The 13,412-nt window shown below is 49.9% G+C and overlaps 1 protein-coding gene across 1 annotated transcript; it reads left to right on the top strand.

Annotated features, from left to right (window-relative positions):
* The first annotated feature begins 2,778 nt into the window (after window positions 1–2,778).
* LOC135809981 (phosphoribosylformylglycinamidine synthase-like) lies at window positions 2,779–12,303 on the top strand. The gene is made up of 11 exons (XM_065323432.1): window positions 2,779–3,741; window positions 4,358–4,482; window positions 4,678–4,806; window positions 5,592–5,860; window positions 6,099–6,321; window positions 6,516–6,697; window positions 6,986–7,135; window positions 7,216–7,347; window positions 9,149–9,364; window positions 9,594–9,941; window positions 10,491–12,303. The coding sequence occupies exons 1-11, from the start codon at window positions 2,900–2,902 to the stop codon at window positions 11,862–11,864; spliced, it is 3,990 nt and encodes a 1,329-aa protein (XP_065179504.1). The 5' UTR covers window positions 2,779–2,899; the 3' UTR covers window positions 11,865–12,303.
* The last annotated feature ends 1,109 nt before the right edge of the window (window positions 12,304–13,412 follow it).

The raw sequence follows: 13,412 nt of genomic DNA, 5'->3' as shown, positions 1-13,412 counted from the left end.
AGGTCCAAAGTTCACTCAACTCTGCATCTCTCGAGCCGCGTCGTTACATGAGCTGACATTTGCTGGTGTCTAGCTGCTGGCGTAGACTGTACTGGTAGAGTATCTCTTGCGTTCTCAGCCTGTCGTATGGCAGCAATGGGAAAGGAACAGTTGTGGCTGTCACTTCAGTGCTTGAACTTTGAAGGAACCGTGGGCAGTGTGACCTGTGTGTCACCACAGTGTGTTTCAACAAAGCCTTCAAATGAGGCATACAGGCCTCTCCAGACAGGTGGCATACGCTCCCTGGATAGGCTGGCCACGACTCTTGTAATGCGGCTGCTAGGTCCACCAAGAGAAGGAACAACCAACAGGTCGGCCGGGCACATCGCATTAAAAACACCTTTCTTCTTCAGCATGATCAGATGATGCTCACACTCTTCTGCCGTGCACTCGTGCCTGTCACGCTCTCCAGGCCAGGATGTCAGTTGCACCTGCTACAGTTCCGGTCTTCGGGTCGCTGCGCTTGGCTTTTGGCAACACAGACAGTGAATGGCCAGATTCCCACTTCCCAAAAAAGTCGAATACATCGCGATTCAAAGCGCTAGTCGCGATCATTTTTTCTTTGGTGCCTACTTTGATCTTGCCATCACGACCCCCCAAGCAAAAGTAAGTTAGATATCGTGATTGGACTGGGTTTTACCTGTCAAAAAGTGCGTGGGGGATAAGCGACAATTGCGATGAGCCGGACCAAGTATTTTATTATATTTAAGGATTTCCCAAAGGCTTTGGGCTTGTCGAGGAGATCTCCTGCAAGAAGAATGAAATGACAACTTTATGTAGAGGGAGCAGTTAATCGAGGATAGGCTAAGGAAATAGATCGAGGCATGCAAAATCTGGTAATTAAGGAGTTGGGATACAGTCAGTGTAATGAATATATCGGCGAAAACGCTGATAGAGAGAATGCTTGAATTCGGGGAGGCTGGTTATAGAGGTAAGAGAAAGCGGTAGGCAATTCCATAGAATTGCAGCTCTTCGGTATCAAAACAAAGATGCTAGAAATAGAGCGACAATTGAAAGGACGATAAATATCTGATTATTGCTCAACCGAAACAGTAGAAAGGTGCCGGAAGTAAAATAAATACTAGAGGTCTGTGTGTATGGGAGCTACGGTGAGCTTCAAATACTAGTAGTTTGTGTCCAATCCATTCGCTGATTACTAGTATAAAGTCTTGGCAAGGACTTAAGAGCAGTCCTTCCAATTGCAGGAACTGAACGACCTGTGATGGCTCGGTGAGGATGGCTTCTCGTACATCTGCGAACACAGCCAAATTCGAGAGATCTCTGCTACTCTTCCTGGACGAACATTTGAGCAGTAGGTGGTCGGCGTTCTCAGCCGTCCATACATACGATTCGCAGTCTGGCGAGGCCAGGTCGTGCCGAGATTCGATGGAAGTACTCATTAAGGAGACTGCTGTGTCCAGTGAGGAGCTGGTTAAGAGTAGACGTTGTTTTGCGCCCAGTGTTGTCTGGGCCAAGTGTTGTCTGGGCCAAGCTTCTTGAGCTTAGCCCTATAATAAGTATTACTATAGCCGCCAACCTTCAACTATAGGCGACACGTACTCGTACTGTGCATGTATGATGATGATGAAACGGTTCACAAGGTGGAGCTGGACACAGTGACTGCATTGAAAGCAGTCTTTCTGACACTCACGGCGGCAACCAGAGACCGGTTGGTACGATCCCGGTTTTGTGACCATTATGACTATGAACCAGCGAGTAGTAAAATGGCATCTTTCCTACTCCTTCAAACCTTCTCCCTGATCACTGAAAAACCTTCATTCTTCATATCAACAATACAGCTACAGCCAGGAAGAGTTTCGGGCGCTGAGTCGAATGGTCTTGGTCTGAAGTCTCTACGACAAAGCGTTCTTGAGATATTTCAAGTCTTAGCCACGCTTCTCTACAATTGTTTCTTTTGTACCGGTGTATATTGTAGTACTTTTTGGATCTCGCGGCAAAAAAATCGAGGTAGCTTTGCAAATTATTTTGTGTGATCCCGTCGCGGGAACTTCGCTGATTAGTCATCTCCTAGACGACGAGTCCTCTCAAATGCAAACTGTACGACCTGTATTAACCCTCTCAGTGCCACGGGCGACTTTAGTCGCCCAAAATGAGTATGTGTGTACAAATAAATTCGTATCTCCACTTCTACACACACGAGAGTTACAAACGACCACTCTACGTGTTCAGGAAGACCTTGGCTATCGACTTATCACATCGTTTTGTGTCCGTGAGGATAGATATCGCCAGGGCGAAGCTTGAAGCGCGCGCGCTCGGACAAACAATTGTCGCCCGTAGAAAACATGACGTATGCGCATCGCGGGTTTCTCTATTTCTTTCGCCGCAACCCATGCGTATTGGGTATCAAAACATCGAGATTTTCAGCGGCTTTCAGGCCAACTTTGTCCGATTTCCGTGCGTTGAAAGTTGACTGCCCTGCGATCGATCGCGCGCGTGAGAAAGTGCAGATGCTACGAAAATGCAGAAAACGGACTTCGCTCAGGCGCCCTCGCGAGGAAGACTATTTTCGCTGCATATTCTCTTCACAGCTGTCTGCCTGGCCATGATATCTTTCCAGAGAGCCATCGTTTGTAAAGATCCGTGGATATACAGCTGAGCTATGAAAAATTTGAGTTCAGCTCAACTCAGAAAAATTTGAATTTTTCTGACCCCCTTGGCACTGAAAGGGTTAATGTACATGCAATGAATGGTAGTTTTTTTCATCTGTTGAGTCTGATCTTTTATTTTGCATGCATTGCATTTGCAGCTTGCTTTTCCGGATTTCCCAAAGACTTGGTGAGAGAACTTTTGAATAGCCGATGGTTTGACTCTGGAGTAGTGAGAAGGACGGGTAGACAGCATGGAGTTGGAAGTGCTTCATTTCTTCAAGCCGTGCTTGGATAACCCCTCTGTTTTGCAGAGTAAAGCGTCTGCCCTGCACGTGGCCGTAGAAAGTTGCAGTCCTGCACAGTACAATGGGTTCCTTTTGAAACGTGAGATTTGTTATAATGTTGGTGTCCGAAGTGCGCTGTCCTCGGAGGACTTGCAGCGTCTCGCGTGGCTACTGGAGTGTACGAATACCCAGTCAGCGCTCTCCGCTGGGTCTGCGTCTGAAATTCTTGTGGAAATCGGACCCAGACTAAATTTCTGCACGTCCTGGTCGACCAATGCTGTGTCGGTATGCAGGGCTGCTGGACTGCAGGCTGTGGAGCGAGTGGAGCAGTCAATCCGCACCCTCATTGCTGCCCAGGATGTCAATGGACAACCGGCTGCCTTCACAGGGGATGCGGAGAAGGAGTGTGTTGCACAACTCCACGACCGCATGACGGAATGCCGTTACGTAGCACCATTGACCTCTTTCCGTATCAATGTCCGTCCGAGTGAGGTGTACGACATTGAAATCATGGAGAGAGGTAGAGATGCCCTTGTGGAGGCAAACCAGAGCATGGGTCTCGCTTTGGACGCGTGGGATTTAGACTTCTACACAACAATGTTCCGCGACACTCTGAAGCGCAACCCTACCAGTGTGGAGTGTTTTGACTTGGCTCAATCTAACAGCGAGCATTCGCGCCACTGGTTCTTCAAGGGACGCATGGTGATCGACGGCAAAGAGCAGCCACAGTCGCTGCTCAAGATGGTCATGTCCACGCAGGATTCAGCAGCCTGTGATAACCAGGTGATTGCGTTTGCCGACGACAGCAGGTACGGAACAGTGCATGTCGCCACTGCCAGCTCCAATGGGGGCTCCTGTAATCCGTGATGTGGTATAGTCATGTAACCCTACGGATAGCAACTAGTTTTAGGTCCGATACATCCGCGATAGAGTTTGATAATGGGTATAGTTTAATTATAGGGAATATGAGATACATTGGAGCTACCCTTACTACGAGTTTGTGCGTGAAGTGTGTGGGTACAGTGAGGGTTGTGTCTGTGTAGTTTCGTTGTCTGAAGAAAATTTTGAACAGTCTGCTTGGTTGACGGTACACCATAGCTTAGCGGTAGAGCACCGCTGGTCTATAACGAAGGTCCCTGGTTCAAGTCCTGGTCATACTTTTCGCGTTTCATTCCCTCAAACTGATGAATATTTAGGGAATAGGCGCATCGGCGGATTTTCCTGTGCGCTTTTTCTGTAATGGTTATCTTGGTCAAGAAAATTGTTTGCACTTTGACTGTGGAGAATATAGGCTTAGTGGGCTCTACGGTACCAGTGTTGTGTTCCTTTCCCTAGCTAGTAGCTGTATGCTTCATTGGTTGATATAATGGGTGTGCGTGTGTGTGTCTGTGTCTGTGTGTGTTGTCTGCATGCATGCATGCTCAGTGCTATCAAGGGTGGTACTTACCGCGCACTGTGTTCCTCCGACCCGACGCGGCCAAGCCAAGTGAAAGCAGTGGACATTGACCAGCACATCACGTTCACAGCCGAGACTCACAATTTCCCCACGGGTAGGTTACCGCCAGCCATGTGTACTGGCTGTGAAGGAAATGCCTTCCCATGTAGGGGGGGGGGGGGGGGGCTTTTTATTTAATTTATTTATTTATATTAAAAACGCAGTGCATATTCCTGATCTCTGATGTCACCTCGGTAACTTGTGCTGTACAGTTAGTTACATTATTTTTTTGCTGTTGTTTGCTGTCCAGGTGTTGCACCATTTTCTGGAGCTACAACAGGAACTGGAGGTCGTATTCGTGACATGCATGCCGTGGGCCGCGGCGGGCACTGTATTGCCGGCACGGCTGGGTACTGCTTTGGCAACCTGTCTATTCCCGGTACGCTGGTGCTGCTGCTGCTGTGTTGCTATATCTACTATTTAGCACATCACACAATGCTAAAGGGCATATTGGAGACCATCCTTGTAGTGCTCAATCTCGTTGTGGCTGCTAGGAGCACATTCTATGCCTCTATGCCGCCTGGCTTTCCCGGCGAGAAATCGGTATCAGCAGCTACTACACCTAGCTGATGATGCTCACAAGACAGAAGCGGAAAAAACACTGAATTTCTTTATTTAGTGCTCTACTACGCGAAATGTGCTATTATTATTATTATTATTATGCCGCCTGGCTGAGTGGTGTTTGTTGCAGTGCAGTGCTTGTCTGAAGAGGTGTTGTTGCACTATGACATGGATACAGTGAACGGGTGTCTGATCTACCCACCTTCCCATCACTTTAGGAGCTATGTCTGCACTTTGGTCCTTGTGAGTGGGGTGTTGTGCAGATGTGGAAAAATCAGCCTGACCAACTCTGACGCTCGTCATAAAATATTTTGTTTTAGGCTATAATAGCACATAACAAACTGTGCTAATGGCACATTGGACACTATTCCTGGTGTGCTCAATCTCGTACCAGTTGCTTGGAGCACAGTGAATGATGTCCAAAAAAACAGCCACCTTCACTTCCTTTCCCCAGGAGACTCCCTTTGATAGGCATCCATTTGCCTCTGGAGAATCCTTGAAAATATAATATCAAAATGATCACGTCATGCCTTCTTTCTTCATGAAGTGTGGCATCGTCCTGTCCTAACGTTGAACAGCGCTTTGTCAACCCCATGTCTTCAGGTTATGAACTTCCGTGGGAGAACTCTGATGCCAAGTATCCCAGCAACTTTGCTCCGCCACTGGAGGTTGCCGTCGAAGCCAGCAACGGTGCTTCCGACTACGGCAACAAGTTTGGCGAGCCCGTGATCTGCGGCTTTGCCCGCTCGTTTGGCTGTAAGCTAAGCAACGGCGAGCGTCGCGAGTGGGTGAAGCCCATCATGTTCAGCGGCGGTATCGGATCCATGTGTGCCAGTCATACCAAGAAAGCTCACCCGGAAGTGGGCATGCTGGTGAGTGATGTAGCCACTCTGTTAGATATGAGTGCCTTCTCAGAATACGGATGTCTTGACCGAGCCAACATGAATTCTGCCTGGTGCAATTGTAACAAGAAAACGTTCTTTATAATAAGAGTCAAGAAGCTGTTCCAATGATGATGTGTGTATGCGTGTGTGTGTGTGCGTGTGTGTGTGTGTGTGTGTGTGTGTGTGTGTGTGTGTGTGCTCGTGACTGTATGTGGTGAACCTGCAGGTGGCCAAGATCGGTGGCCCAGTTTATCGCATCGGTGTCGGCGGCGGTGCTGCGTCATCAGTTGAGGTGCAGGGCACGCAAGCTAGCGACCTCGACTTTGGTGCCGTGCAGCGTGGCGACGCTGAAATGGAGCAGAAGCTGCAGAGAGCCATCCGTGGCTGCATTGAGCTGGGCGAGAACAACCCGATATGCAGCATCCATGACCAGGGAGCTGGAGGAAATGGTACGACTTGCAATACTTGCAATATGATTGTAATTTGTTTGTTCCTTGACTGCTGCATATTGGTATGGTCAGTGCAGCTGATAAACTGATGTGCGAACATCACAATGAATCCACGGGTGCCTTCTCTTTGAGGGGGCAGTCAGTTTTTCTTTTGTTTCTTGACATGGTGTTGTTGTGATGTTGTTGTGATGTAGGCAACGTGCTGAAGGAGATCGTCGAGCCATTGGGCGCGGTGATCAGAGCGGAGAACTTTGAGCTGGGAGATCCGACAATCTCCATGATGGAGCTGTGGGGAGCCGAGTACCAGGAGAGTGACGCTCTGTTGGTGCAGCCACAGCATCGCGAGGTCCTGGAGAAGATCTGTGCGCGTGAGAAGGTGCGTTGATGAAACTACATGTCTTGGAGGCACTCTCAGAACTGACACTTTGTATGCGTCTTGATTTGCACCCTTGGAGTTGTGCATAGATGCTAACTTTAGTCTTGTTTGTCTAGTCTTGGTTGGGGGGGGGGGTGCACCTGCTGCGTTGATACGAAGAGCATGGCTTGCAGATTGTAAGTGGTGTTCTTAATAACGTCGCAACTTCTATTCCTCTGTGTCTGTGTTTGTTTGTGTGTGCGTGCGCCGTGTGCCTGTATGGTTGCTTTTGTGAATATCTGCATATAGGTGTCCGTATCCTTTGTTGGTGAAGTGACGGGCAATGGTCGTATCGAGTTGGTGCATACCACAGATGCCGCTGAAGATGGTGCCAAGCGAAAGACCACATCACCCGTCGACCTCCCACTCGACGTTGTCTTGGGTGATGTGCCGCGCAAGGTACGAGCCATTTGGTGATCTGTTGTATAGTGCTGGCCAGCTGTGACTTATCACTGGCATTGTCTGATTGTTCTGTGCAGACGTTCACCTCTGATCGTTGCACGCAACACTTTGAGCCCTTCCATCTTCCAGCAGGTGTCTCGCTCGCAGATGCGCTTGATCGAGTTTTGCGTCTGCCATCGGTTGCCAGCAAGCGTTATCTTACCAACAAGGTGAGTCTTCTCAGTGTGAAGTTGTTTTGTGCATTTTTTGTCTGCTTAGGGCGCGTTCAGACTGGCGTAAAAAACAAGCGGAATGTGAAAGTTGTCAAGGTGAATCGCTCACGTGACGTTCCCGCCAGCGTAAACACGGAAAAGGTTTCCCACCACTCTGCAGGCCAGTGGAATGCAGATTCCGGCGGCACGCGGAGCGCTTTTGATATCCTTGCAGCACATGTTCCGTCTTTTCGTTTTATTTCAGCCTCTACTCTTGCAGTCTGACTGCATGCTTTTGAGTTTTGAGTTTTGACTTCTAGACTGCCAACTTCTCCCATCATGCCGAAATCTTTGTTCGACTCAGCAATGGAGAGGGAGTTCATGGAGCCGCGTGTACGTGGTGATTTTTGCGGGCCGCTCTGCAGGCAAAACGCTTGCTGCGAACGAGAAGCTCTGATCGCGGAGCGGATGAATGCCACCCAAGCACCAAACACTCCGGACATAGTATTCTTTCCGTCGACAAGTACAATGATCCAGTATCTCAACAGACTGAATTAGTTTATTTTGATATCCAACTCAAACTGAGTCAACTCAAATTTTTCAAATGTCTAAGCTTCACATGTACATGTACTGGCCATTCCAGCGGGATACACGTGCAGTGTGATTGCGATTCCCGGGATTACGCTGCAGCTTTCCGGCGGCTATTCACGCCAGTCTGAACGCGCCCTTACTTCGAACTCCATCCCCTTACTCATTAGCGTTCTTGATCCGGATCATCCCTTCACAACTTCTTGCACACATGTACTGCCATGGACATTGAAATCCGATGGGATGACCGGGGCCGGCGCCCTAACTGCTTTTAGCGCGTAGCTTCATGCACTGTAGTTCACGTGCACTGTAAGAAATGAACCAGCAGTGCTCACAGCTGCAAGGCCAGCGCCCTGTGGCCGCTTGACTTTTCAACGGATTTCAATGTCTGCGACAGTACATGTAGTTGTTTTGTGGCTTTTCACCGTGTGCGTCTTATCTGTCTTGGCGGTGGATTGTGTCTAGTGATTTTGTGTGCCGTATCCACATGTTTTCTTATTTGCTCTATCCGTGCTTTTGTCCTTTGTGGACTCATCGGTGCAGCACAGAGAAACTAGGCCGAATCTGATAGGCTGATAGCAGTGAAATAAATCTTGTTTGTACATGTGTGTGTGTGTGTGTGTGTGTGTGTGTGTGTGTGTGTGTGTGTGTTCGTGTGTGTCCCATATGGTGCAGTGGTATGTGCAGTCGATTTCCAATCGAGAGGTTGCGGGTTCAATTCCCGACGATTATGGTCGCATACGTCTTTCTTCTCTTTCTCGGACTCTTCCTGACTTTTCTTTCATTCTCCTGGGTGGTTACCAACAGCCAGTGTATGCCGGAGTATGTGGTGTGGTGTGTGTGTAGAAAAAAAAATGAAAAATGAAAAATAGGGATTCACTGGCCAGAAAAAGTCACTTCAAACAGCTGTGTGGTGGATACCAGGCTAAAAATAGTGGCGGTCAATTCACCAGCCTTGCAAGCTGTTGAATGGTGTAATCCCAGCACAAGTTGCTATGTCTAACATAGCTGTTCGTTATCATCGCTTCCGCGATGGGCATGTCTGAGGTCTGTCTGAGGTGTGTGTGTTCATCAGCCTTGCAAGCTGTTGAATGGTGTAATCCCAGCACAAGTTGCTATGTCTAACGTAGCTATTCGCTATCATCGCTTCCGCGATGGGCAGGTCTGAGGTGTGTGTTGCTGTTGCTGTCAATGCTGATGTTGATGTTGGTGTGGTTTGTGTATATTTCAGGTTGACCGCAGTGTAACAGGTCTTATTGCACAGCAGCAGTGCGTGGGCCCGTTGCACACGCCACTCGCCGATGTAGCCGTCGTGGCCCTGTCTCACTTCTCCAGCCAGGGAGCAGCCACGGCTGTGGGTGAGCAGCCGGTCAAGATGATCGTCAACCCGGCGGCCGGTGCACGCATGGCCGTCGCGGAGGCGCTCACCAACCTAATGTTTGCAAAGGTAGGTCGTAATGTGCACAGTCTTGCACTCGGCTTGTTAGTCCCTCTTCTATTCTCTTCACGTATTGAGAATACCGTATTTTCCTGAGTATGAACCCCACTTTGAGCACTCAAAATTTCACCGAGTGCAACGGTAGTTAGCAGCATGCTACCATGGATGGCTGAGATTGAGTGGATGCGTTGTGTCTGCTGCCGTGTGTGTGTGTGCATGTGTGTGTGTGTGTGCGTAGGTGAATCTCGCCGAGGTGAAGTGCAGTGCCAACTGGATGTGGCCGGCCAAGCTGCCCGGTGAGGGTGCCGCCATGTATGACGCTTGTCGCGCCATGTCCGAGGTCATGTGCATGCTCGGTGTGGCCGTGGACGGAGGAAAGGACTCGCTGAGCATGGCTGCTCGCGTACCCGGCGAGGGGGTTGTCAAGGCTCCCGGCGACCTGGTCGTGTCAACTTACGTGTCCTGTGCCGACGTCAACGCCACCATCACGCCCGACCTGAAGGCCACGGCGGCCGAGTCCACTGTGCTGCTCTGGGTGCACTGCGGTGTGGACTCTGTCCGCCTCGGCGGTAGTGCACTTGCTCAGGTACGGGCGATACGCTGTTCCTTTCATCCTACCCTTTGGTGTGTGCTTGAATGATAATTGTGTGCATGGGAACGTGTTGTATTCGCAGAAGCTTAGGCCGTGTGTAGGGGAGGGGGCTGAAAGTAAAATGAATGGTATCAGCTGAGAATTGAACTTTGCTTTCTTAGACTTTATTCGAAATGCCTTGAGCATCATAGATAGATCTCTGGACTGGACCGTTGGTGTATGTATGCATTCTACAGTCATATCTCGCTTAGCCACACACATCCATTTTCAAAAACGAAATATCTGGATAGTCGAGGAACCCGGATAACCGAACACGCATACTTTGTATGCATGTGGCACATCAAGAGGCGTGGAACCGTGCGTACATGTATATTGGTCCCATGCAGTACAGCTAGCGTGCGCACTCCGTATCACGAGCGAGACAAATGACGAGTGCATGCAACTGAATGCTGTGCGCATGCAGCGTAAGTGCCTGTTGGCTAGCGTGGCATTGACCTGAACGCATTGCATGCTGCTCTGTTTTGTTGCTGCCTTCGTGTCCAGGTGTACGGCTCCGTCGGCAGTGAATGTCCAGATGTGGATGACGTGGACAGTGTGAAGACCTTGTTCAACCTGGTCCAGAGCCAGCGCTCTCTGATCTTAGCCGGCCACGATGTCAGCGACGGAGGTGTCCTTGTCACCATCTTGGAGATGGCATTCGCAGGCAATGCTGGTGTTGAAATCAGCGTGTCCGTGCCCAGCTCAGTTGCCAATCCAACCGAGTACTTGTTCACGGAGGAGATCGGTGCTGTTTTGCAAGTGCGTGAGTCCGATGTGGCAGCAATCTCCTCTGCGTCGGGCGCATTGAAAGTCGAGCAGATTGGCTTTGTCGACGCCAACTCGTCCAAGGTGTCTGTGGAGATTGGCGGTCAAGTGTTGCTGGATGCGTCTCTCCATGACCTCCGTGACACATGGGAGGCCACTAGCTTTGCACTGGAGCGCCGCCAGTGCAACCCTGCATGCGTAGAGGAGGAGCAGGCCACGCTACGCACTCGTCACGTGCCCCAGTGGAATATCTGGCCGGTCAACGCTCCGCTTCCGTTGGCTGTGGATAGTGTTGCACCGCGTGTGGGTATCATTCGTGAAGAAGGCAGCAACGGTGATCGCGAGATGGCTGCCGCCTTCATGAAGGCTGGTTTCGAAGTGCACGACATCAACTCAAACGATCTCTGCTGTGGATCAATTACGTTGGAGAGCTTCAATGGTTTGGCGTTTGTCGGTGGATTCAGCTACGCTGATGTCCTGGGCTCAGCGCGAGGATGGGCGGCCACTCTTCGCTACAACTCTCAAGCCAGCTCTCAACTGGCTGCGTTCCGTGCTCGCTCCGATACGTTCAGTCTTGGTGTTTGCAATGGCTGTCAGCTGCTCGCCCTCTTGGGCTGGGTTGGTGGTGCGGCCGCAGAACATGCCACGAATGGCACCACTGCTGAGCGCTCCAGTACGTTCAAGTTCACGCACAACACGTCAGGCCGGTACGAGTCACGGTTTGTCAATGTTCGTGTCTTGCCCAGCCCAGCCATCATGCTGCGCGGTATGGAGGGCCATAGCGCCGGTGTGTGGGTAGCACATGGCGAGGGACGCTTGGAATGCGATCAGCCGTCCCTGGAGCACGTTGTCGCGCAGAACCTGGCACCGCTTCGCTTCGTCAACGACGCAAACAACGACACACAGGTCTACCCTCTCAATCCGAACGGCTCGCCATTCGGCATCACCAGCTTGTGCTCCCCGGACGGGCGCCATCTTGCTATGATGCCTCATCCAGAGCGTACAATCAACAAGTGGAGCTGGCCATTCGCGCCATCCAGCCCTGACGGCCACTTGGCATGGCAGCAGATGTTCAACAATGCATTCAGCTGGTGTACTGCAGACTCCTCTTAGAGACTTAGACCACACCGTTGTTTCTTTGTTTCGCGTCCCCCGCGCTCGTGTATTTCACAGCCGGAGTTCAACAAAAATGAACATGGCTGTACTAGCTCACGTACCTGCAGTGGCTGTACGATGTGTGGGTAAGCTGGGCCACAAGTCACGCAAGCACAGGGTGAGCAGAGGCGTGACCAGAAACTCCGGCTGTACACAAATACTATTACAGTACTGTATTCCTATATATCTGCTTTTATCTACTCTATCAGGCGTACGTTACACCTCTAGTCTTGGGTCTATGTTCCTTCTTTGAAAGAGGTTGAATGGGAGGTAGCAACTTATTACAAAAGATTGAGTATTGGTACATGCATCTGTTTTTTGTCCCGCCTGGGACTCATCACAAGTCAGTACTTTTGAAGTAACAAAGCATTGTGAGCAGCCTAGCCGCCGAATCCAATGGTGAGCGTCTCGACTCGCGAGCATTGGTGCAGTGTGAGTGAGGACAGAGGTATCTGGTGTATCAAGAGTTGGCTTACTCTACTGCTCCACACTAAGATTATAGAAGGACTGTGTCTGATGGCGAAAAAAGTACTCCACAATTGTAGTACATTGACTGTATTTCCGAATCAGAAGCTACTGTATGTACCTAGTTCAACAAGTGAAAGTGAACAATAGGCAGATTTATAGCTGATTTCAAGCCGAGTCTCAGCAGTCATTGTTGATAATGATTGCACTCTTGGTGCTCTCACTACTGGCCAGGACATGGCATCATGCAAGCCCTTCTCCCGGTCACCACTCACCAGAGCACTTGTATTGTGTAGGATGTGGCATGTGTACGGCAAGCTTGTACTGCACGTACTGGTACACTCTAACCGTATGCATGATACCAAGAGTACATAATGTACTCAGTCTCTTGATGATACACAATCATGTACAAGTACATTGTAGTCAAGAGTACATAGACCGTTGCGTAGATCTACTCTTGATGCTTCACAGACAAGTTTGACAGACTCTCCTGTAGAATGAGGTGTTATGAAACTTATCGTTCAAGAATCAAGTGTTGTACTTTCTGCCATGCATGTCGGCAAGAGTACATAGCCGGGGGGGGTGTTAAACTCTTGATGTCGGGTATTTGCCCTGTGTAAGCCCTGTATAGCTGGAAACTAATTACTTGAGCCAAATCCTACAACAGACATAATCGGACATGTTTCATGGGATGAAAATCAATATACATTATGAATACCTCGGAGCAAGCAGATGACAGGCTAGCTGTTACCAAGAGTACATAACCCCCCAGAGTGTGCAACGCCTGATCCAGCTCTGCATAGGATGATAGGGTCTTGGTCGAGCGGAATCGGATCTTTGCATCATAATACCGTACACATCTGAGGGGAACCCGGGGAGTCGCGGGTACTCTCGGATCAAAAACAATGGTGCCCTGCCTCGAGACCGGCCTTAAGCTGGTGTGGAGTGTACGCATGACATCAGAAGATCCGATTCCGCTCGACCAAGACCCTATGCAGAGCTGGATCAGCGTTGCACACTCTGGGGGGTTATGTACTCTTG

This window comes from Sycon ciliatum, chromosome 2 (assembly GCF_964019385.1).
Source record: "Sycon ciliatum chromosome 2, ocSycCili1.1, whole genome shotgun sequence".
In the NCBI taxonomy this organism is placed as follows: Eukaryota; Metazoa; Porifera; class Calcarea; order Leucosolenida; family Sycettidae; genus Sycon; species Sycon ciliatum.
This window is presented reverse-complemented; position numbering and strand designations above follow the sequence as displayed.

What these genes read in the sequence shown, in the direction of transcription:
- LOC135809981 (XM_065323432.1), top strand. Translation starts at nt 2,900, where the DNA reads ATGGAGTTGGAAGTGCTTCATTTCTTCAAGCCGTGCTTGGATAACCCC. An exon ending in GCGTTTGCCGACGACAGCAG is followed by an intron (nt 3,742 to 4,357) that starts GTACGGAACAGT and finishes ATGCATGCTCAG; the next exon opens with TGCTATCAAGGGTGGTACTT. An exon ending in CCAACCTAATGTTTGCAAAG is followed by an intron (nt 9,365 to 9,593) that starts GTAGGTCGTAAT and finishes GTGTGTGCGTAG; the next exon opens with GTGAATCTCGCCGAGGTGAA.